The 23,376-nt window shown below is 51.7% G+C and overlaps 4 protein-coding genes across 6 annotated transcripts in view; 2 read left to right on the forward strand and 2 right to left on the reverse strand.

The window, feature by feature from the left end:
• The window catches only part of EFTUD2 (elongation factor Tu GTP binding domain containing 2), a 34,772-nt gene extending 27,381 nt beyond the window's left edge, over nucleotides 1–7,391 (reverse strand). The window contains exons 1-2 of the mRNA XM_006776911.2: nucleotides 7,289–7,391; nucleotides 4,245–4,353 (exon numbers count right to left, since the gene is read on the reverse strand). Of these exons, the coding sequence (XP_006776974.1) occupies nucleotides 4,245–4,349 (105 nt within the window). The 5' untranslated portion in view covers nucleotides 4,350–4,353; nucleotides 7,289–7,391. The remainder of the gene's footprint in view (nucleotides 1–4,244; nucleotides 4,354–7,288) is intronic.
• Nucleotides 7,392–7,490: 99 nt separating this feature from the next.
• On the forward strand, nucleotides 7,491–10,608 carry CCDC103 (coiled-coil domain containing 103). 2 transcript variants are annotated; one of them, XM_015572531.1, is made up of 4 exons: nucleotides 7,491–7,987; nucleotides 8,641–8,792; nucleotides 9,200–9,332; nucleotides 10,144–10,608. In XM_015572531.1, exons 1-4 carry the CDS (start codon nucleotides 7,970–7,972, stop codon nucleotides 10,594–10,596), a joined length of 756 nt encoding a protein of 251 aa, XP_015428017.1. In that variant the 5' UTR covers nucleotides 7,491–7,969; the 3' UTR covers nucleotides 10,597–10,608. The 2 variants fall into 2 exon arrangements, with proteins under 2 accessions (XP_015428017.1, XP_006776942.1); XM_006776879.2 differs by having other exon boundaries at nucleotides 7,491–7,753.
• An 844-nt stretch (nucleotides 10,609–11,452) lies between these two features.
• LOC102758518 (Ig-like V-type domain-containing protein FAM187A) lies at nucleotides 11,453–13,068 on the forward strand. The gene has a single exon (XM_006776881.2). It carries the CDS (start codon nucleotides 11,467–11,469, stop codon nucleotides 12,709–12,711), a length of 1,245 nt encoding a protein of 414 aa, XP_006776944.1. The 5' UTR covers nucleotides 11,453–11,466; the 3' UTR covers nucleotides 12,712–13,068.
• A 1,303-nt stretch (nucleotides 13,069–14,371) lies between these two features.
• On the reverse strand, nucleotides 14,372–22,620 carry GFAP (glial fibrillary acidic protein). Of its 2 annotated transcripts, XM_006776883.2 has the most exons (9): nucleotides 22,130–22,620; nucleotides 21,161–21,221; nucleotides 20,869–20,964; nucleotides 20,025–20,186; nucleotides 18,737–18,862; nucleotides 18,284–18,504; nucleotides 17,807–17,850; nucleotides 15,928–16,013; nucleotides 14,372–15,297 (listed from the first exon to the last, which is right to left on the reverse strand). In XM_006776883.2, the coding sequence occupies exons 1-9, from the start codon at nucleotides 22,588–22,590 to the stop codon at nucleotides 15,256–15,258; spliced, it is 1,299 nt and encodes a 432-aa protein (XP_006776946.1). In that variant the 5' UTR covers nucleotides 22,591–22,620; the 3' UTR covers nucleotides 14,372–15,255. The 2 variants fall into 2 exon arrangements, with proteins under 2 accessions (XP_006776946.1, XP_015428016.1); XM_015572530.1 differs by lacking the exons at nucleotides 14,372–15,297; nucleotides 15,928–16,013 and adding an exon at nucleotides 16,805–17,443.
• Nucleotides 22,621–23,376: the final 756 nt, after the last annotated feature.

A 23,376-nucleotide genomic window follows, 5' to 3' on the forward strand; every position in this document is an offset into this window, starting at 1 on the left:
ACCCAACAATTTCATTCCTAGGTACAAATGAAAACTTATGTTCACACAAAAACATATAAACAAATGCTCAGAGCAGCATTGTTCATAACAGTCAAAAAGTGAAAATAACCCAAATGTCAATTAAATGTGGTCTATCCACATAATGGAATAGTATTTGGCAATAAAAATAAATACTTATACATGCCCCAACATTGATAAATCTTCAAAACATTATACTAAGTTAAAGAAACCAAATACAAGGACAATGGTTTTCAACCAGGGGCAATTTAGTAACATCTGAAGATGTATTTGGCTGTTATACTGGGTGTGTGGGATCTAGTGGGCAGAGACCAGGGATACTGCTACATATCCTACAAAGCTGGCTCCAGTGGTTCTGAGCAGAGGAATAATATGATCAGACTTTTGTTTTAAAAAGAATCACTGGTTTCCATTCTGAGAATATACTGGAAGGAGGGAGGTTAAAAGGTAGGGAGGGGAGGTTGAATCTGGACATGTTCTGAAGGTAGAGTCAAAAGTGTATTCTAATCACTTCTTGGCCTTTTGGGTATGTTCAAGCACAATGTCTGTTCCTGTCAGTTTAATATCTGCCTCTTACAGCCTCTCTACCCGAGGACAATAAATATATTACATGGGATGTTGGAGCAGGGAGGTGGAATAGATTAAAAAAAAAAAAAGTGCATTCTAATGGTGGGGGGTGGGGATACTCAGTATTTAGGTCTTAGATCTGCTAAGTTTGAGATGCCCTATTACAGTGGTCGCCAATCTTTCGGACTCACGGATCACCAGTGGTCCACAGACCACCGGTTGGCAACTGCTGTCCTATTAGACATCAAGTAGAGAAGCCAAGAAGGCAGTTATACGTACAAAGCTGAGGTTCAAGAGAAAGGTCCAGGTTGGAGATATAAATTTGAGAGTCCTCCGTGAATAGAAAGTGTTTGACAGACTGGATGAGATCACCAGGGGACTGAGTATAGACCGAGAAAAGGTATCAGGAATGGAGCCCTGGGACCTGTTGATGGTTACATGTCAGGGAGATGAGGAGAAACCAGCGGCGAAGACTGAGAGGGGCCAGCCAGCGAAGAGGAGGAAAACCTGGGATTCCGTGGGAGCCAAGGGAAGAGGAAGTGATCAGCTGGGCTAGTCAGATGCCACAGAAAGGCCTAGTAAGATGAGGACTGGATCCAGAACGGAGGTCACTGGTGACCTTGACCAGAACATTCACACACAGCTTAACTATATGGTTTTGTTGCTCTTAACAGCTTTAGTGGGATAAAATTCACATTTCTCTCAACTCACCAATTTTAATGGTTTTTTAGTATACTCAGAGTTGTGCAATCATCACTGCAATCAATTTTAGATCATTCAGCCATCACTACCCAATTCCATGCCCCAACCTAGACAATCATTAATCATTCTAGTTCCTGTCTCTAGAGATGCCAACCCTTTATTTGGCTTCACTTTGAATGTGATTTCCTCCGATATTTTTCTTGGTCATCCCACGAGGAGTAATCTCTCCTTTTATCCTATTACCATGGATATAAGTTAATATGTCTTAAACGGCCCTGTCTCATATTAAAAACACTTTTGTATGTGCTTCATCTCCCCTGGCAAGCATATGTTCCTGGAGGGCAGAGATAATGCCTTGGCTCTCCCTGTCTCATGATTCCTTGCAAATAATAAGTGCTCTATAAATTCTTAATGAATGATTTCTTGGGCTTTATTTAGCCTGCAATTCAAGTTTGTTGGGATCATTTTGAATTTAGATTCTGTTATCCAATATATTAGCTTATGTGATGTCCAAATTTTATAAACTACTTTATCTTTACCTAAGTCATTGAGAAAAAGGTTGAAAAGGATGGGCCCAAGCACAGATGCCCGGGGCATGTCATAAGAGCTCTGGCAGTGACTCATAATCAAAACTCTTTCCATCCAATTATTCAATGGCTGTGACCTTATCTCCTGTTATGACCCAGCCCCTATACCAGTGATGACGAACCTTTGAGCTCGGCGTGTCAACATTTGGAAAAACCCTAACTTATCTCTGGTGCCGTGTCACATATAGAAATTTTTTGATATTTGCAACCATAGTAAAACAAAGACTTATATTTTTGATATTTATTTTATATATTTAAATGTCATTTAACAAAGAAAAATCAACCAAAAAAATGAGTTCGCGTGTCACCTCTGACACGCGTGTCATAGGTTTGCCATCACTGCCCTATACTTTCCACAAGGATGTCATGAGTTACAGTGGTTACTTTGGGAAGGGGAGTGAAATGGAATAAGAATCAAAATATACTTTCTATTTTGTTTGAATGAGAATGTGTTCATTAATTACGTATATAATATCTTTTTAAAACAGCGGTTCTCAACCTGTGGGTCGCGACCTCTTTGGCGGTCTAACAATCCTTTCACAGGGAAATAATATTCTTAAATATATCTTTAGAAAATCATTGATTGGCTGCCTCCTGCACACCCCCTACTGGGGATCAAACACGCAACCTGGGCATGTGCCCTGACCCCAGGAATCAAACCAGCAACCTTTTCATTCATGTGTCTACACTCAACCACTGAGCCACTCTGGCCAGGCTGACGTAATATTTTTAAGAAGAAAATAACTGATTTATAAGAAAAATAATATATCAGGTGCCTTGCTCAAATCAAGATATATAGTATCCACAGCATATACCTGATCTATATCTCAATCTAGTAATTGTATCACGAGGAAATTTTATAAAACTCACACAAGCTTTCTAAGTGTTTAAAGTCATCTGTTTTAAAACTCCTTCCGTAATTTTACCACGCATGCAGAGCACTCTTCTAGCCTGTAGTTTCTGAAATGCAGTGCCTTATCTCCATCTCTGAAAAGCAGGATGAGTTGCCTGACTCACTTTCTAGCACCACAGCCAGTCCTGTTTCTTATAGGTGACCACAGTGGCTCTCAGCTTACCTCTACAAGGTCTCCCCCATCCAGGGCCTAATGCATCTGGACTTGGAGACTCGAACACAGCTAAGGCCCCAAGATGGTCTCTTTCGCCTCACATATATGGCTTTAATTTTCTTTTCCCAGTGTTTTTCCTATTGTTTCTAGTTTGAAGGACATTTTTCCTGACGGAGAGTACAGATGGCAGCCAGGACTGTGATTCTGGTTCTCTGCTGTTTTATTAATGTCACACCTCCACTGATGAGCAGTGGGTCTACCTACTTCTGGTTTTGAACATTGCTGAAACATAAAAGCATCTTCAGTGTCTTTGCAGGTCTCAGACCACTCTGGACTTCATCCTCCATAGCTCTCCTGAAGGGGAGTCATAGGAATCTGCACCCTCTCTTTCTCCTGCTTTTATTCCTCTTTCAAAACCTGAGCTTCCGAGGGAGTTCCCAGTGCAGCTGCACTTGGAAAAGGTGGCTACCTTATATTTTCTTTTGGAACTTCAGTAGCTAAGTTTTCTTAGGGCACTATGAGACCCCAGTAGGTCATATTATAATGTACTAAGGTATATTATGGGAGCACAGAGGATTCAGTACTTTATTGTTTTGTGTGGGTTTTTTTTAAAAAAAAAGAGAGAAGAAAAAAGCAATATATTTGTCTTACCTCATCAAGATCTTTGGTTTCTCTTCCCAATTCATCATCATCTTCATCAGAATCTAGCTCTGGTCCAATATAATTCCCAAACTCATCATACAAGTCAGTATCCATGATGCTAAAATTCAAGAAGAGGAGTTAGATTCAGACAAGGTAATCAAGGCCTCCACAACATGGCCCCACATGCAAATTTATAAATTTTATATGTCTAAGCTTATAGTTGACCATATCCCTTCACACATTTCCTTTCCAATCACACCAACTCATTGTCCCTACCTACTTCTGGTTTTGAACATTGCTGAAACATAAAAGCATCTTCAGTGTCTTTGCAGGTCTCAGACCACTCTGGACTTCATCCTCCATAGCTCTCCTGAAGGGGAGTCATAGGAATCTGCACCCTCTCTTTCTCCTGCTTTTATTCCTCTTTCAAAACCTGAGCTTCCGAGGGAGTTCCCAGTGCAGCTGCACTTGGAAAAGGTGACTACTTTATATTTTCTTTTGGAATTTTAGTAGCTAAGTTTTCTTAGGGCACTAGGAGACCCCAGGAGGGTATATTATAATGTACCATGGTATATTATGGGAGCACAGAGGATTCAGTACTTTGTTTTGTGTTTTTGTTTTTAAAAAGAGAGAGAAGAAAAAAGCAATATATTTGTCTTACCTCATCAAGATCTTTGGTCTCTCTGCCCAATTCATCATCATCTTCATCAGAATCTAGCTCTGGTCCAATATAATTCCCAAACTCATCATACAAGTCAGTATCCATGATGCTAAAATTCAAGAAGAGGAGTTAGATTCAGACAAGGTAATCAAGGCCTCCACAACATGGCCCCACATGCAAATTTATAAATTTTATATGTCTAAGCTTATAGTTGACCATATCCCTTCACACATTTCCTTTCCAATCACACCAACTCATTGTCTGTTTACATACTCTTCTTCTTCTTTTAATACTAATTAAAAAAAATAATACCAGAAGGCTTCAAAACTAATATAAATAACTTTCTTTTTCCTGAATTATTTGAGAACTAGAGGCCTGGTGCATGGGATTCGTGCACTGGTGGGGACGTGGCCTGCGGGGATCTGCCTGCTATGGGAGTGCGGCTCCTACCGGTTAGCTGGGGTCTGTGGACCCACCCTCTGAGCGGCTGCTCCTGCAGTGGGAGCACCACTCACCCCGGTCAGCCCAGTGGCGCTCCCATTGTGGGAGCACACTGATTACAAGGGGGCAGCTCCTGTGTTGAGCGTCTGCCCCCTGGTGGTCAGTGCACGTCATAGCGTCTGGTTGACCATTGGTTCTGTGGTTAGGTTGCTGAGCTTTTCTTATATAGGATAGGATAGGATAAGTTGCTGACACAATGCCTCATCACCACTTAAAAGTTAACTGTAGGAGTTGACACATTATGGCCTGTGGCCAAATTATATTTCTTTATTGATTTCAGAGAGGAAGGGAGAAGGAGAGAGAGACAGAAACATCAATGATGAGAAAGAATCATTGATCGGCTGCTTCCTGCACACCCCCTACTGGGGACTGAGCCCGCAACCCAGGCATGTGCCCTTGGCTGGAATCGAACCTGGGACCCTTCAGTCCGCAGGCTGACGCTCTATCCACTGAGCCAAGCCAGCTAAGGCAAGAATTTTACATTTTTAAATAGTTGAAAAATCAAAAGAATAATATTTCATATGTGAAAATTAATGAAATTCAAATTTCAATGCCTATAAAAACAGCTTTATTGGAACACAGCCATGCACAATCATTTATATTGTCTATAGCCGCTTTCACACTGTAACAGCAGAGCTAAGTAGCTCCAACTGAGCCCATGTGGCCCAGAAAGCCTAAAATATTTACTACAGAAAAGGTTTGCCAACGACTGCTGTCGTGTGTGTGATTCCTACAAACTAGAACATTCCCTGGCGGTTTGAGTGTCGGCCTTTGCACTGAAGGGTCTCAGGTTCGATTCCAGGTCAAGGGCATGCACCTTGGTTGCAGGTTTAATCTCCATGCGGGAAGCAACCAATCAAGTATCTCTCTCACATCAATGTTTCTCTCTTTTTCGCCTTCCCTCTCTTCCTTCCACTGCTCTAAAGATCAATGGAAAAAATATCCCCAAGTGAGAATTAACAAAAACAGAACAAAACAAATACAACCATCAAAATCAGACACATTATTATCACCTAATTCACAGACCCTCAAACGTTCACAAACTGTTCTAATAATGCCCTGCACAGCAAAGGATCCAACCTAGTATTGCATGTTTGCATTTAGCAGTCATGTCTTTAGTCTTGCTCGGGAACAGTTCCTGTCTTTCTTTGACTTTTATGACTTAACACTTTTGAAGATTACAGGATAGTAAGTTTGGAGAATGTCCCTTAACTTGGGTTTGCCTGATGTTTCCTAATGATTAGATTAAGGTTATGCATTTCTAGCAGGAACATCACAGATGTAATGCTGTGTTGTTGTTTTTAAGATGTTTTTATTGATTTCAGAAAGGGAGAGGGAGAGAGATAGAAACATCAATGATGAGAGAGAGTCATTGATTGGCTGCCTCCTGCACACCCCTACTGGGGATTGACCCCGCAACCCAGGCATGTGTCCTGATTAGGAATTGAACCGTGACCTCCTGGTTCATAGGTTGACACTCAACCATTGAGCCATGCTGGCCGGGCATTTTTGGCTATTCTTAAATCCAGGAACCCTGTGTTCTTTGTGCCTACCTGACAATGCCTAAGTAGGCACTGTTAAATATTAAGTAAATGGAATGTTAAATTTTGAGATACTGTTATTTCTTGCAATAGGTTAATCCCTAATGCATCCTGTTGAGAGTGTTGATTGTAGGCAAAATAGAGAAGAGCCCCAAGTACCAGTAACTAATATAAACTATTAAAATAACTTTAAATATGCATAGAGATTCTTTACACTTCCAAAGAGCTATCACATCTATGCCAATTTCATTCTTCCAAATCCATGAAGTTACAGCAGAAATGTTTAGATAAGGACATTCACGTGACAAACCAAGCTAATTTCTTCTCCAGGGCCATGGTACTTGCTATTCTCCTCTGAAATGCTCTTCCTTTGGATATTTATACCTTGTTCCTTCATTTCACTGTCTCTATGAAAATGTCACGTTTTCTGCGAAACCTTCAATTGCCACTCTATAAAAGTCCCCCATACACACGGTTTTATTCTTATTAACACTTCCCACTAGCTGAAATCTATCTATCTATACATGTGTTCACTGTCGTCTCCCCAACTACAACTTAAGCGAGGACTCCATTTCACGTAGTGCCTGGCACAATACAGGGCCTCAATAAGAATTTGCTGAATGAATGAATGACTCCAGCAAGGCACAGACAAGATAGCTGGCTTGCCTACAGTTGCACAAAACTGGTAACTTCAGGCATCAAACCTCACTGCAGCTTCCCGCTATAATGCAGGCTCGCAAAGGAACACAGAATAAGCTCGGAGCGAGTTTGGCACAGGAGTGAAGACGGCACAGATGGAGCCGGAGAGGGGGCTGAACGGTGAGAGAATGACTCCTGCCTAGGGAAAGGGGGGGGGGGGCTTTCATTCCTTTCCCGTTCCACACCCCGTTTACCCATCTGTAAAGTAAAAGAGGCGATAGCATATAAACTCCCTCCCAGATCTGACGACAGTCTCCCTTCCCACCCGGAGCAACTTTCCCACCCGGTGGCGTGTCAACTCACCTCCCTCCGGCTCAGCCAAAGCCTCCGAGGAGCCCAACGGAGCCCGCGCTTCCGGCCCACGCCGCGCCGCTGCCTGCGCCTGCTGCCCCGAAGGACCCCGCAGACGCCGCGGTCGCGTTTCTGCCGCGGACAGCCCTCTGCCTGAGCACTAGCTCGGAGGAAAGGCGTCCGCGGACACAGGAACGGGAGAGCTGGAGCTGTAGGCCCCCAAAACTGAGGCGTGGGCTACTCTAAACAGAGTGGGGCCTGAAGGGGCCTGAATCTGATCAGGCGCTTCGGGACCACACTGAAAGGGGGCCTTCGAGCCGATCACGTGGGCAGGCTGTGGGAGCAGTTGCTAGGCAACCACAGCGGCTGTGCCGGGTCTGCACTGAGCTGTTCTGTTCCGGAGTATCTCAGCGTCCCCAGAGAAAGCAAGGGAACCAAGGCGAGGGCTGCTGGGGTGACAGTCAGGAGGGCAGGAGGGTTAGTTCTGTTTATTCAACTACCGGGTAGGGCTCAGAACTGGACAGGAGCCAGAACATCTGAGTTCAATTCCTGGCCAGTCCAGCCCCCTTCTTGGTTGGGGTGGAGAGGGAGGGCTCTAGGCTTGGTTGCAGACATTCCGCCACCCTGCCCTAGGGCTGTTGGTGATGACTCAGTCATAACATCTTGCTCAATGCACCAGAAATCTGAGGCTCAATGAGGTCTCATAGCAAGGTAAAGAAAGAGCCAAAACTAGAACCCACATAGGTGATCTCCCTTAGAACAGGCCAATCGGCCTCCTACGCGGAGGCTACAGAAGTACAGTGGCAGAACTAAAGAGGTCTTCCCAGTACCTAGTCCTCCAGCCCTGGGCTGGACGGAGGAATTTGGGACAGGGATCATATAAGCCCCTTCTACTTGATTTCCTGCTCAGTCATTGCATTTGGTTTGGGTGAAAAGTATTCTTTCTCATTAAAGACATTTAATGATGGATGAAATTTTATCCCTGGGCTCAAGAGTAGCTAACCATAGCTCTGCTTTTGTGTGAGGTTCTCCTCAATCCCAGCCACTCGCTATGTGGAAGAGTGAAGGGACTGAATTCTGAGATCCATAGGCTTCCTCACTGAAAGCGCCAATTCTTAGAGGCAGAATACGAAATTAAGATACGGCTCCACACTGAAAGTCATTCTCTTATCAGTGACCACAAATCTTAAGCACGCCCTCACTGTGTAACTCTATAAAGTAGAGAACTAGATTTTGTAAACCCCTCAATATAAGTGACAAGACATCCGGAGTGCTTTTGGGTCATTTTGTGGGCCAGCGAAGAATCCACGTCCCTTCCCCTGTTACTGACCTTCCAGTGATGTCCATTCTCTGTTCCTTCCCAGGCACAGGCCATGGAAAGGAATGACATCATTGACTTCAAGGCTTTGGAGAAAGAGTTGCAGGCTGCCGTTACTGCTGATGAGAAGTACCAGAGGGAGAATGCTGCCAAGTTTCGGGCCGTGGAGCAGAGGGTGGCTTCCTATGAGGAGTTCAGGTTGGCTCAGTGTCATTTTTCTCAGGCCCCCCTGGTATGGTGGACTGTAGTGGAGAAGAGCACGTGCTTTGGAGTCAGACAATTCTGGGCTTAGTCCTGGTCCTGTCCTCTGCTACCTGTGTCCTTTTGTGCAAGTCATTTCACCTCTGTGAGCCTCTATTCCTCATCCGTAAGAGAGAATAACCATTACTATGATCAAACGAGTTATTACCTGTAAGATTTTTGAGCAGAATGTCTGGGACGTGGGAAGTACCTAAAAGCGGTCAGCTGTTGTTGCTGCTGTTGTTATTGTTACTGTTGTCAGATTGACTTGCCAACAGGTTCAGCCTCTATCATGCAAAGTCCAGCCCTCTCATGCCCACAGACATCATCAGGTCTATCCCTTCATCTCTGTCCTTTGCCTGCAGGGGTATTGTCCTTGCATCACATCTCAAGCCACTGGAGCGGAAGGACAAGATAGGAGGAAAGAGGACTGTGCCCTGGAACTGTCACTCTACTCCAAGAAGGACCTCTCCGGACGAAACCACTGAGATCTCCCCGGTAGGTGAGGCCCAGCAGGCTTCTCTGCTGTAAAGCTCCAGTCGTGTCTTCTTACAACACATACCTTCTCCTTGTTTCTCCTGTTAAGCCAACAGATGATCCCAGAAAGAACAACCATCGGATGGTGAGGGGAGTTAAATTGGGCAGAACAAATCAGAAAGTTGAGCTAGGCAGGTCTCTGTCCTTTAACCTGCATTCACAGGCCAGGTTGGGGTTGCTCTGGGTTATACGGTGTAGAGCAGGGGTCCTCAAAGTTTTTAAACAGGGGGCCAGTTCACTGTCCCTCAGACTGTTGGAGGGCCGGACTGTAGTTTAAAAAAAAACTATGAACAAATTCCTATGCACACTGCACATATCTTATTTTGAAGTAAAAAAACAAAACGGGAACAAATACAATATTTGTATTTGCATGTGGCCCGCGGGCCGTAGTTTGAGGACCCCTGGTGTGTAGTATAACAATCCTATGGCAGTGTTGGAAGGGAGACTTAGCCTGACAGATCCTTAACACTCCCCTTGAGTTCTTTCTCTCTTCCTGAGGTTTTCAGTCGTCCCCTCTGCTCTGCTCAGAGTAAAAACCCCTACTCTCACATTCCTCAGTAGGAATATCCTGGTACAGCTGAAAATCTCAAACCAGGCCTGGGTTCTTTGAGACCCTCCCTCGTCTGAAAAGGCGGCCGCCATGGACCACAGGCTTTCCAGTGCTGAGAGAGCAGTAGCAGAGTTCAGCTGAAAACCCACAGGCTCCCTCACTCTCCCTGTCACAGAGCAGCTGGGAAAGCTCTGGGTTCCCTTTTCTTCTTCTGCCATCCAGGAGAAAACACTCCTGCAGCCCAAGACCTCAGCGGAGTTCTACCGTGATTGGCGGCGGTACTTGCGGAGTGGGCCAGAGCGCTACCAGGCCCTGCTGCAGCTCGGAGGTCCCAAGCTGGGCCACCTCTTCCAGACGGACGTGGGGTTCGGACTCCTGGGGGAGCTGCTGATGACACTGGCTGATCATGTGAGGCCGGCTGACCGGCTGGTGGTCCTGGGGATCTTGCGCGGCCTGGCCAGTACCGGGCGCTTTGCCCTGAACCTGAGCCTGATGAGCCACGCAGAGAGAGAGAGCTGCAGAAGCTTGTTTCAGAAGCTGCAGCCCATGGGCACCCCTAGACCCATGAAGGAGGGGCTCAGCCAGGAGGAGCAGGGTCTGGAGGAGCAGCCTGGTGGGCTCCAGGAGGAGGAAAGTCTCCTACAAGAACTGCTAGGGTTGTACCAAGTGGATTGATGGGGCCAGTTATCTTCCGAGGCCCCCAGTGGTCACTGGCAGCATGTTTTGGTTACCTTGGGGGCTCCGCAGAACTGTATTAAGAAGCCCATACCGACGTCCCTTCTCAATTTGAGATCTTCAGAGCAAAAGCTAGAATCTAATCTTCCCCTCTTCTCCAGCCCCTCTGTGGCCTGATACTCTGAACTGTGTAGATCCATAGGATGGTCAAGGGCCCAGAAAGTTAAAAGAGCTTTGCTTCCCACCCTCTGAGTCTGTCACGGCTGTGGCCCACAGCCCACCAAATGCTGGCTACACTCGGAAGGCCTCTACCCAAAAAAGGGAAGAAGGAAAATCATTAATCTTCCGTAATAAACCAATACTGATCTCCATAGCTTTTAACAAGAATATTCATAACGTAAAACCAATGAACGGACGTTTAATCAGCAAATGGTCAAATGCTACCTCATTTGAGATGTATTTTTCCCCAGGGACTGAGGTCCTGTGCAGAGGGAAGACCTTTCCACCAGTCACCAGGGCAAGGCCTGGAGCAGGGAGGCCGAGATTTCCCTGTCTGGCTCCCAGCCTTGCTTCTCATTCCAGTTTCTCCTGACCCATTCTTGGGTGAGGGCCAGTGTTCTAGAAAGGGGAGAAAGGGCCAGGTTCTAGAATGGTTCTTCCTCGAGATCACATTGGAAGGGCATCTGGCCACATGAGAAGGGCCTCCTATACACCGGCTGGGAATAAATGGCCTTGCCTTTGGCCGCTTCCCCTGCAGTTGGTTGCTTCTTTTCTTGGCTGCTCCATCCTTTCCTCCAGCGGTGAATTCTAGCAGCCTCATAGGCCTGTGGTGCCCTGGTTTCCCCCCTCCGACCCTCCCCTCCTTCAGGCATGAACCTGCCCCACATCATTGTGCTCCTGTGGGCAGGGGGGAGTCTCCGGGCCTTTGAAATCGTGGAGAAGGAGAACATTTTTCAGAGGACCCCCTGCCCTGCTTTCCTAATGTTTGATAATGCAGCCTACCTGGCCGACATGAGCTTCGAGCTGCCCTGCCACTGTAAGCCCGAGGAGGTGTCTGCTGTGGTCTGGTACTACCAGGAGCGCCTTGGTAGCAGCCACACCAAAGTGCTGACGGACTTCGATGGGCAGATGCTGACGGCAGCATCCCAGGTACGCGTGGGCAGTGACCTGCTGGTCCGCTTCAGCATCCGCATGTTCAGCCTGGTGGTCTTCCGTGCCCAGCCCGGGGACTCGGGCTTGTATTTCTGTGGCACCCGCAAGGGGGACTACTTCTATGCCTATGATGTGGACATCCAGAGCAGCGAGGGGATGGTGGCCACCTTCAAGGACCTGGGCCAGGAGCCCTTTGCAGACGACTACCGTGGGAGCCTCCATGTCTTCACCACCTTCTGGGAGTGGACCCCCTGTGACCGCTGCGGGGTCCGCGGGGAGCAGTGGCGCATCGGCCTCTGCTATCTGCAGAGCCCAGACCTCTCCCCACGCTACCGCAAGACAATGCCAGACGTGGTGTCCTGCGGTTCACGGGCTGTGCCCAGGAAGCTTCAGGCCCAGGCCAGGGACCACACACCCGAGCTGCTGGTCCAGAGCTGCCTGGTGCCCTGCAAGAACACAACGAAGATCCGGGGGAGGCTGATGGCCGTTTTAAACTACGTGTCCAAAGTGGGCAGACGGCCCTGGCTGCCCCAGGTGCCCATCCAGTACCACCAGCAGAGGCTGAGTCACGGGCTCATCATCTCCTGTCCTGGGGCCCGGCCAGAGCACGCTGTGGCCTGGGACAAGGACCGCCAGCACTTGTACCGCACGCAGTACTTGCAGGGCACCAATAGGTCCATGAGGGTCTTCATCGACCATGGCAACCATCTCCACATCCGCTTCACTCAGCTGGACGACAGGGGCATCTACTATTGCTGGCGGCAGGGCGAGCGGGTCGCTGGGTTCCGACTGGGCGTGGCATCTCAAGGGCGCTACAAGGTCTCCCTCTCGGACCCCGAGGTCCGCTCCGCCTTGGAACTCACCCTGATCGGGTACCTGCTCCTCACCGCAGTCTTCGTCACCATCCACCTTTGTCGCTGCTGCTGTTACGTGTTTCGCTGTTATCCCAGCTTCTCTCGCTAGGTTCTCTCTCCACCCTCTCCGAAGACCAGTTGTGCTCCAATGTGTTTGTCAAATGATTCCAGGTGCTTCTGGGTGGGCATCCTGGGCTGGGATGTGTGGCAAGGGAGTGCGAACAGGTTTGTGAGTGACTTCCTGCTCCCTGTTTTCATGGGCACGTCTGGGGCCTGATCTGGGAAGTGGAGAAGCCTGAGGCAGGTGGGACAGGGGACGGAGGCTATGATGCAAGTAGCCAAGGTGCACGTGTCTTCCGACTTCATCAGGTCAGAGGAGGAGGAAGGGAACCTCATATTTATTAAATGGCCTATTCAGTATGGAGCATGGTTTGAGGTGCTTTCTTTTCTTGCCTTTGAGGGCTGCCAAGTGGGTGTTGGTTAAACTGGGGGTATCATGGAGAGGAAGGAAGAAAAGAGTGGGGGAGCCACGTATATGTCCTCTCTGCCTTCCTCCCAGCCTTGTCCTGGAACCGGCTGGTAGAAATGGCAGGTTTGGGAATAAAGGTAAAGACTAGGACAGGGGAAATGGTGAGGAAAATGGAGGTCAAATTCAGGGCTTTCCTGAGAGACTGCACCCATGCTGGAGACTGGGGGTGAGAAGAGGAGCTGGGAGCAAAGGGGGGTGGCTATGGGGGGCACCAGACTGCTCTGGCAGAGCAGGGTTGGAGGTGGGATTTGTCATGTGGCTGCTGCTGTGGTGGGTGTTGAGCTCTGGAGACGATCAGTGACAAGAAGCACGCTGGGTCTTGTGCAAAGTCACTTGCTGCTCCCTTCCCCCGGCCCCAGCTTCTCCTGAACAGATCAGAGTCCACTCGGAGGGCGGCCACAGCAGTTGGCTTTATTTACCTCAGTGACTAAAGGCATCGGTGGGTGGCGGGAGGGAGTCAGAGAAAGGGCACCAAGTCTTGGAAAGAGATTCCCATCTCTCTCTCCCATTAGTCTTAGCAGTGGTTCTCAACCTTCTGGCCCTTTCAATACAGTCCCTCACGTTGTGACCTAACCATAAAATTATTTTCGTTGCTACTTCATAACTGTCATGTTGCTACTGTTATGAATCGTCATGTCAATATCTGATATGCAGGATGGTCTTAGGCGACCCCTGTGAAAGGGTCGTTCGACCGCCAAAGGGGTCGAGACCCACAGGTTGAGAACCGCTGCCTTAGAGGGAAAAGGGGGCCCCTGGGGTGGGTCCTCTCAGCCCCATGTCTGGGCACAGATAATCCCACGCTCCCCACAGTCCTCCTGCGGAAAGCAGAGTAGATGCTCCGGGTGGACGTGTGTGCTCCCTCTCCAGGCCGTAGGGACCCAAACCAGGGTCTTCACTCTGCTCGCGCCTCCATTTCCTGAATTATAAAATAGAGTGCTACCTAGAATACTGGGTACATCTTGCATTTGAGTAAGAGGGGACCACAGGGCCCTTAGTTTAGGGAAAAGCATCAGGTCACTATGGGGCGCAGACAGGCAGATGGATGGCGTTGGCTTGACCCAGCGGTATTTGCTGGGTTGGGAGGCAGCAGCTGCAGGGGCTCAGAGGCTTTGGGTGGACAGGGATGATGCAGCAAGGAAGGGGCCTCTAGACCTGAACAAAGTGTGCCCTGCCCCTGTGGACAGCAGCCCCTTTTTCTCTTATTTCAGTATCTTCAAGAGGATGCACCACTTCCTTGATTCCCACGACCCAGAGGCCAAGTATAGAGTTGGTCATCACAACCCCAACTCTGATGCCTAGCATCCTCCTCCTCCCTCCTCCACCTCTACCTGCCTCCCTCCCCCAGCCTATATGGGGGAAGTCCTCCTGGGCTTGACCTCCATGAACTGACACCTAGGGGCCGAGCAGCCCCCGCTACTCCTTCCCAGTACCACTGCCCTCTCTACGTAGACTAAGATCCCCTAGTGCTGAGAACCAAGCTCCCACTGCCCACATGGCACTCAGTGAGGCTGAGACACTTGAATCAACATTGAATCATCATTCCCTCTGGGCAGGCCAGGAGTTCTGTCTGCTGGGAACGCCAGGTGGTAGGATACCGCTGCCTACTATCAGACTGGCCAGGCTTGGTCTAGGTTAAGAAGGAGCCGCTGGCCAGGGCTACCTTGCCTGTGGGAACTTCCCCTTCCTGTCTCAGAGTCTCGGTTTTCCTCCAGCAGCCCGAGGACACTCCAAGGCCCACTTCCCAGATAGCCCAGAGACCGCCAGCTCTGACAACGGTTGCCATGACAACAGGGATTAGGCTATGGAGAGTGATTTATTAGGTCTCTAGGCCCTCCCCAACTCCTCTCTTCCCTCCCAATTCTAACCCAAGCTTCTGGCCCTGCCCCTCCAGGCTGCCCCTTTGGGGTGAGTGCCCTTTTAGATGGAGTTGCTGGGAGTGGGGTGGGTGCTGTCTGGTGGGCCTACTGCGGATGGAGCCTAGGACAGAAGCTGGCATAGAGACGTCGTAGGGAGCAGCTGCAACGGGGTGGTGGGAACTAGGGTCTGGGGGAATGAGCGATCAGAGGAGGGGCCGCTATCCTGTTTACTGCTGCAGGCCCCTCCCGATAGGAGGTGGTTCCCGCCTCACATCACGTCCTTGTGCTCCTGCTTGGACTCCTTAATGACCTGCGGGGACAGAGAAGGTGCACAGTGCTCACACCGACCCTGGGCCCACCACTGCCAGGCTGTGTGACCGTGGGCAAGTCCCCAGACTCCCTGGGTCTTTGCTTTCTATGATGGTAACCAGAACTCCCTCGCGCAGCAGTCGGAGGGGGGGATGAGGTCACACCTGTAAATCATTTAGCACCAGGCCAGGCACATGGTGAGCTGATGGTGTGAAATTAGCTATTGTTGGTGTGATGGGGAGTAGGTTATGCCAAATCCCCTTTCCCCATTCCTCTGGAAGGTTCCTTTAACCAAGCTGGAAATGGAAAGCTGGTAGTGAAAACTGCTAACGTCTTTAATTTTCTTTCCCTCTCCCCCAGGCCTGGCGCTGGGAGTACCTGAGTTAGGGTGAGAAAGGGAGAAAGCCCATGTCAGGAACCATCCCATGGCCTAGGCACCCAGGCTCCCCTTAGAACTGCCGGCGGAGGGGGTGGGGAATCTAACCACATCCAGGTTCCTTCCCCTCTTCCAGAGCCTCCCTGGAGAGCCCTTGTGAAGTGCCAGTTCAGGTTTCATTCCAGAGCCTGGCCTCAGGAATTCCTGAGGCAGCCAGAGCTGACGGGGCCAGAACCTCAGGGCTGCTGTCCTCACCTCTCCATCCCGCATCTCCACAGTCTTCACCACGATGTTTCTCTTGAGATGGCCTTCCGACACGGACTTGGTGTCCAGGCTGGTTTCTGTGGATGGGAGGAGAGGAGGCCTCCTGTGGGCTCTCGGGCGCTAGACATCCCCTGCCACCCTGGCTCCCGTCACACCCAGAGCATGAGTACAGAGGCCATCCAACCGGGCAGGGAGGGCCTCGGCTCTTCCACAGGGGCCGGTGACCCCCCAGTCCCCGCGTGTTGGGCAAGTCCTGGCTACTCTGTCCACTGCCCTGCTGGCTCTCCTGGCCTGGCTGTGTTTAGTCCCTCTGTGAGCCCCTGCCCGGGACCCGGCTTTCTGACAACACAGCCCTGTGTCGAGGAAGGAGCACGTGGGCTTTGAAACCAGGCAGGCCAGAGCCGGAGTCCCAGCTCAGCCACAAACCAGCCACACGACTGCGGGCAAGTTACTTCACCTCTCCCAGCCCCAGTTTCCTCATCTGTAAAATAGGGACATGGTGCCTACTTCTCTAGGTGGGAGTGAGGAGTCAGTCGACTGAAATCATGTATGTGAAGTGATTGGCTCAGTGCATGTGGGTCCCTTTCCTGTCCCTCCTCCCCTCTCCGACTTCTCTCTGCCATTTCTCTGGGCCCTAATGGCCCTTTACTGTCTGGGACTTGGCAGTATTACCTCTAGCTGGCACCCCCTGCCCCCATTATCTTTTCTGATGCTGAACTAAGTCCTCAGACACACAAATCTACTTCCTAAATGTCTAGCCCAGAAGAAGAAGACTCCCCCACCCCCCACCCCGTAGCTGAGGCCCACATACAAGTAAGAAGTAATTTAGCTTTTCCCCTCAGAGAGAAAAATATAACACTCACTAATATTTAAAATTAAGAGCAGGGAGTGTAAAACTTTATTCACTACAAGAGCAGCGGTCCAGGGGGAAATAATCCTCAGGGCTGAATCAGCATCGAGCTGAGCAACGGAGCCTCGGGGACCGACGACTCAAGCAGAGAGCTCGCCACTGGGCACAGAGGCCCTAGGGGCCCTCTCAGATGGGGAAGGAGCGAGGAGGAGGCTGGCGTTTGCTCAGAGGCCCCAGAGCATCTCCTCTGAGCACCTGAGGACATATCACCCCGAACACCAGCGGGTCTGCTAGTTTCACCTATATTTACCCTGTGCCAGGTCCTAACCTACATTTACCCTGTGCCAGGTCCTAACCTACATTTACCCTGTGCCAGGTCGTGAGCTGGGCACTGAGGTTGCTGGGAAGATGGCACAGGCTGGCCCTTTAGGGAAACCTGGGGGGAGGGAGCCCAGGAGGATGGGGAACATGGACTTGCTGAGGCTCCCTCCCTGCCGAGTGGGGAAAGGCACCGTGTCTGAGAGGCAGGCAGCTAACCGAGAGCCGGCGGGGCTCCGTTTACAATCTGGTGAGCCTGAATTGGTATAACTTGTACTGTGAGGCTTTTGAGATGTCTTGTGACCTTGTGACCTTCCCCTTCTGTGGTGCTTTTGCCCCCTGTAGTGACAAGCAGTTGAAGAAACAAAAACATAAAACACTCAGATGGGCAGAGGATCTGCAAGTGTTCAGGGATCTGCAGACAGGACAGGATGAGACCCTCACCCAATTCTGTAGGGAATGGGGTGCAGGGATGAAAGGGGCACACAGGGCAGAGCAGGACAGGAGTGGCTGCGAGCCCCACCTAAGATGCCCTGGGATGGTGTGTTCTGGCCAGAAACTCCACGGTGAATCATGAAGGCCCCCAAGGAGCGCCCCGGACCCTTTTACCCAGGTTCTCAGCCCCAGGCCAGAGCAGCAGCCCACAGGCCTGGGGGAGGGGCATTAACCCAATACCCTGGCCCCTCGGCCTGCTCTACTGACCTCGGATCTGCAGGTTGGAGAAGGTCTGCACAGGAATGGTGATGCTGGAAGACAGCAGAGGGTGAGCAGTGACCAGGACGCCCAAGGACATCCCAGGCCAGGCCCTGACTCAGGGTCATCATGACAGCCTCCAGGAGCGCATTTCCTAATTTTCCTCAGCAGCCAACATGCTCCATGGGGCTCCAAGAGTCTGCAAGGGGCTCGGATGTTATGGAAGATGGGGACTTGGAGGAGGCAGAGGGGAGGGCAAAGACAGCTCTGAGGAGGCACAAGAGACAGGTCAGGGGAAAAGAAGCCCAACTATTGTTGGGAGGGTGGCGGGATGAGCCTTTTAGTTTAAGTCCTTGCCCTGGGAACTAATTAACATCGGTTGAGCTGATCCCATTCACTCATTCATCAAACATTTGTTGAATGCCTACTGTGTGTAATGGAGCACTGTGCTGGGCACTGGGTTAGGAGGGGGCTGGACAGGCTCACCGGTTCTCCTCGCCCTCCAGCAGCTTCCTGTAGGTGGCAATCTCCATGTCCAGGGCCAGCTTGATGTTGAGCAGGTCCTGGTACTCCTGCAGGTGCCGGGCCATCTCGTCCTTGAGGGTCTGCCCCTCCTCCTCCAGCCGGGCCAGGGTCTCCTGGTAACTCGCTACCTCCCGCGCATGACGCTCCTCCTGCTCCCGCATCTGCCTCTCCAGGGACTGGTTCTGAAGGGTGGAAGCCAGCCGGTCCCTCGAGGCACCCTCTCGCCCTTGGATGGGACCAGCTGGGGAGGCCTTTGAGGCCCCGCCCCACCTTCGCTCTGGCCCCGCCCCCCGTCCTGGTCCCACCTTTGCTTGGCCCCTCTCCTCTAGCATCTCCGGGGGTGGCAGGTCCCCTCCTCCCGCTCGCCAGCCTCAGTTCTCTGACTCCGTCCACCGGCCTCCTGCGCCCGCTCACCGTGCCGCGCAAGGACTCCAGGTCGCAGGTCAACACCTGCAGCTGGTGCCGGTAGTCGTTGGCCTCATGCTTGGCCCGGCGGAGCAGCTCCGCGTTGCGGGCAGCAGCGTCCGTCAGGTCCGCAAACTAGATGGGGAAGAGGGCCCTAAGCTGAAGGGCGGGTGGCAGCCGCAGGTGGGGAGCTGTGTGGGCCCTGGGAAGGCACGGTCTCTGGGAAATCAGGGAGCTGGGCAGGACCCCAGGGCTGTGGTCTCGGTCGCCCCAGGACACTGGCCCTGGGTGGGATTATTCCCAGAGGCCGTGACCCATGGGTAGCAGACCAGAAGCCACTGCTGCGTCTTCAGCACCTAGCACGATGCCTGGTTGGGGAATGAATGAATGAATGAATGAATGAGCAGGACTGCCACAGAACCCAGAATCTCCTGCACTGGCACCTCCATCTACAGGCCTGAACCCTGTTTCCCCACCTGGACAGTAATGGGTTCTAATGGCCCTCCCTCCCACAGCTGGCAGCGAAGCCCTCGGGCTCCATCAGGCCGCAGTCTGCTCAGAACCATCATTGGCTTCTGCCACTCACACTGCTCAGCTCTGTGCCCTGGGCCAGCATCTCCGGGCCCCACCTCTCTGTGCCCTTCTGCCTCCAGGCCCCTCACATACTCTGTCCTGCACTCGGAATGCCCCTTCCCTCTTCTCTTCATGGCCTGCCGGTCCTGCTTAGGCCAACTGCCCTCCCTTCCATGATACCTTCCCTGGTCCCCACATTGTATATAGACTCTGCCCTGCAGTGTTGTCCATAAGACACCATACTCGGGTGCACATCACACCTTCCTGGCCAGACATGTCTCTGTAGCCTGGGCAGTGCCTGGCATGCAGCAAATGCTCAATAATCCCAGACACAGATGGCAGAGGCATCAAGAATGCAGGCTCCCAAGTGAGCTGGCTAGGGTAGCTAGCTCTACCACTTTGAAGCTGTGGACTTTGGGCAAATTAGTTACCCTTTCTGGACTTCAGTTTTCTCATCTATCAAAGAACAGTACCTACTTCATAGTAAGATAATCTGTGCAAAGCACAAGGCCTGACACACAACAGTGTTGTCAAATAATAATAGTAATAGTAGCAATAAGTTCTTATTAGAAGTAATATTGCCTGTGTGTCTCTGGGCAAGTCACCTCACTTGTCTGGTGAATGGCAGTCACCAGAGAGGATCCTCTCCCAGCTTCCCTGAGTGTCTTGCATGGAGCCAGGAGGGCTGCCTGGAGGAGGCAGGCTGGCCCACAATCAGGGTTACCTTGGACCGGTACCACTCCTCTGCCTCGTGCATGTTGCTGGATGCCACTGCCTCATACTGGGTGCGGATCTCTCTCAGGGCCGCTGTGAGGTCTGGCTTGGCCACATCCAGCTCCACATGGACCTGCTGCCGGGCCAGCTGCCCCTGGAGCTCCCGCACCTCCTGACCAGGAGAGAGAAGGGATAGCAGGGCTCAGAGCCCAGGCCGCAGTTGGGGTTTTCTGATTGCCCTCTTCTGCCTGCCTGTCAGACATCAGTGATGGCTAAGGGAAATGGAACAGCCCTAGTTGGAGGAAGAGCATGGCCCAGGCTAGAGGAGGCAGGGAGTTTTTGGGGCCTCATGGTGTCCTCTCCCCAGGCCTGGACAGGCAGGAGACGGAAAGTGTACCCGTGTCATTATGAGAGAGTGTTTGAGTTCCTATGTGTGTGTGCCCGTGGGCTCCCAGGTTCCATGGGGTCATGGATGCTGAATCCATGATCTGAGGTCAGAGCTAACTGGGATCCTTTTCGTTATGAATGGTTCTCGGTTAAATGGAGACAGATGGCAGAATGAATGGAGTCAGAGAGACTGTGTGAGTTTAGCAAGTGCTCTAACCTCTTTGGGCTTCAATGTCCCCTGTGAAAAGGAGATTATACTGAAAGGTCCCTTCTACAGGGCTATAGTGGAGAAAAAGAGGTCCCAAAACTTTTGTAATTCTCAATAAGTGGAGTGTGTATCTGTGTGCATTTTACCAGGGCTGTTGATGCTCTCTTGTCTGTCTCTATTTCTGTCTTCCTCAATTTCTCTCTTTGTTTTTAATCTCTCTCTCTGCCCCCCACCCTCCAATCTCTCTGTTGGGCTTTACCTCCTCATGGATCTTCCTCAAGAACTGGATTTCCTCCTCCAGAGACTCAATCTTCCTCTCCAGATCCAGACGGGCCAGAGTGGCTTCATCTGCCTCCTAAAGTAGGGAGGAGGCAAGGGGCCACTCTGACCCCAGACTCTTTCTCCCCATTCCCTGGCTGTGTCTGTGCCCCCACCCCCTTCGGGGGCTGGGAGAGCAGCACATTGCTCAGGAGGGCTGGCAGGGCCCGTGTTTGGGTGGGTGCCATCAACCCTTTCCTGCCTCCTGCCCCCCACCCCTCCACCCCCCTGACCTGTCGATAGGCAGCCAGGTTGTTCTCGGCCTCCAGCCTCAGGTTGGTTTCATCCTGGAGCCTGGGGTAGGGAGACACACTCCTGGGTCCATGCTCTTCTGAAGACTCTTGGACCCCGGCCCCAATCTCCCTGGAGGTGGCTGCCAGAGAGCACCCCCCAATCCAGGACTAGTGGAGGGGCCAAAGGAGAGCCTTGACCAGGAAAGTGAACAGCTGAGGGCCTTGGCTGTAACTCATTACTAAGGTGCCTTATCAGGGTTGCTGCACCTGCTCCTGCTCACACAGGCGCTTCCACCATCACACGCTCACCGCTACTGGCACACACACACACGTCCTCCTGCACTTGAGGGCACACACGCATGCCCAGCTGGCTCAGCAAAGCACCAAGCCCCTGGGGTTCCCCCTGGTCTTTGGAAATGGGTGTTATTAAGACCTCTGCTTCACAGCTGTGCGAGTTGAAGCCTTGCCTAGGATCCTAAGCTGGTGACAGACCAAGTCACCTGTGTTCTGAAGCCAGGCTTTCCTGCTCTTTCCCCGCCTCCCTTTACCCCCAGGCCCAGTCCTCCTGGGGCACACCAACCTTCCCTTCCGTGTTCTCTCTGTGCACCAGGCTCAGAATAGGTGCGCTCCCCGCCCACAGTCACAGGGCCCCAGAGTGAATGAAACACACAACTAACTGCTGGGGCCCCTGACTGCTCTAGCACAGACTTCCCCAGGGGGCAGGTGCTGAGCGTGCCCTTTTTCCTGGCAGAAGGTCTTGGGGAACGAAATCCCTGAGGCCCTGAGCCTTCTCCCAGTCCCTGCCATCATTTGGGGGAGCGAGGACAGCCCTCCCTTCCCAGAGATGTGGAAACCAGTGAGCAGGGAGGCAGAGCCGCCGGCTTGAGTCTCCGCAGGCCCGCGGGCACTTCCTCCTGGGGGCTCAGTCCTCCCTGCTCATGAGGCCCCTCTCCCAGGCGCCCTCCTCACTTCTGCCTCAGGGTGCCCAGGTCCTGCGCCAGATTGTCCCTCTCGACCTCGAGCCGGGCGCAGTTGGCGGTGAGGTGATCGAGCCGCAGGCGCAGCTCGCGCAGCTCAGCCTGGTAGACGTCAGCCAGCTTGGTGGGCTCCTTGGCCCGCAGCTGGTTCAGCTCCGCAGCCAGCGCCTTGTTCTGCTGTTCCAGGAAGCGCACCTTCTCGATGTAACTGGCGAAGCGGTCGTTGAGCTCCATCATCTCTGCCCGCTCACTGGCCCGTGTCTCCTTGAAGCCGGTGTTGAGTGCCCCGGCCAAGGAGAAGTCCACCCGGGCCGGGAGCGGGGGTGGCATTCGAGCCAGGGAGAAGCGGGTGCCTGGAACCAAGCGGTGGCTGGGAGTCAGGCCCCCCACCACCATCTCCGAGGAGGAAACGTAGGCGCGGCGGGCAGCTGAGGTGACCCGTCTCCTCTCCATCCTGGCCTGGCTCTGCGGGCTCCTAGGATGCGAGGGCTTTATGAAGGAAGGGGCCGTCTTGACACAGGCCAGATTGTCCCTGGCAACACCCCCTGGCATAGCCTGAGGAGGTGGGGCTGGGTTGCAGCCCAGCCATGGGGGGAGTTCTTCTCACCCCACTGAGGTCATTGTGCCCAGAGGCAGGGCCTCCTGGGCATGCCAGCCCCAGCCTGGCCACAGTCAGAGGTACTGGTGGGCACTGCCTGGGCCAGATGGTAGGTCTGAGGCCCAATCACTGGGCAAGGAGACCCTCTCTCTAGAAAAGTGGGTTAAGAAAAGGCTGGACTGCCCTAACCGGTTTGGCTCAGTGGATAGAGCGTCGGCCTGCAGACTGAAGAGTCCCAGGTTCGATTCTGGTCAAGGGCATGTACCTTGGTTGCGGGCACATCCCCAGTAGGAGGTGTGCAGGAGGCAACTGATTGATGTTTCTCTCTTGTCGATGTTTCTAACTCTCTATTCCTCTCCCTTCCTCTCTGTAAAAAATCATTAGAATATATTTTTTAAAAGGAGAAATTTAAGTAAAAAAGAAAAGGCTGGGCCAGGTGACCTTTGACCTGCCTTCTAACTCTTAGATCCCATAACCCAGGCCTTCCCTCACTCAGCACTGCTCCTTCGAGTGCCTGATAGGTACTGAGAATTTGACAAAGAACAAACCTGTCCCATATGCTTAAGGAACAGTCTGTGTTACAGTTTCTCGCCCAGCCGATTCCCAAGAGATTGCTGGAGTCCATTCCTCAATATAGGCAT

This window comes from Myotis davidii, unplaced genomic scaffold, assembly GCF_000327345.1.
Source record: "Myotis davidii unplaced genomic scaffold, ASM32734v1 scaffold109, whole genome shotgun sequence".
Lineage (NCBI taxonomy): Eukaryota > Metazoa > Chordata > Mammalia > Chiroptera > Vespertilionidae > Myotis > Myotis davidii.

Excerpts from the sequence above, each read along its gene's own strand:
- GFAP (XM_006776883.2), bottom strand. The coding sequence starts at position 22,590 with ATGGAGAGGAGACGGGTCACCTCAGCTGCCCGCCGCGCCTACGTTTCC. Across the intron at positions 17,851-18,283 it reads CTGGAGGGCGAGGAGAACCG|CATCACCATTCCTGTGCAGA; the intron begins GTGAGCCTGTCC and ends GCTGTCTTCCAG. Across the intron at positions 15,298-15,927 it reads TGGAGATGCGGGATGGAGAG|GTCATTAAGGAGTCCAAGCA; the intron begins GTGAGGACAGCA and ends CTGTCCCCGCAG.
- LOC102758518 (XM_006776881.2), top strand. The coding sequence starts at position 11,467 with ATGAACCTGCCCCACATCATTGTGCTCCTGTGGGCAGGGGGGAGTCTC.
- CCDC103 (XM_015572531.1), top strand. Across the intron at positions 8,793-9,199 it reads GCTTCCTATGAGGAGTTCAG|GGGTATTGTCCTTGCATCAC; the intron begins GTTGGCTCAGTG and ends CTTTGCCTGCAG. Across the intron at positions 9,333-10,143 it reads AAACCACTGAGATCTCCCCG|GAGAAAACACTCCTGCAGCC; the intron begins GTAGGTGAGGCC and ends TCTGCCATCCAG.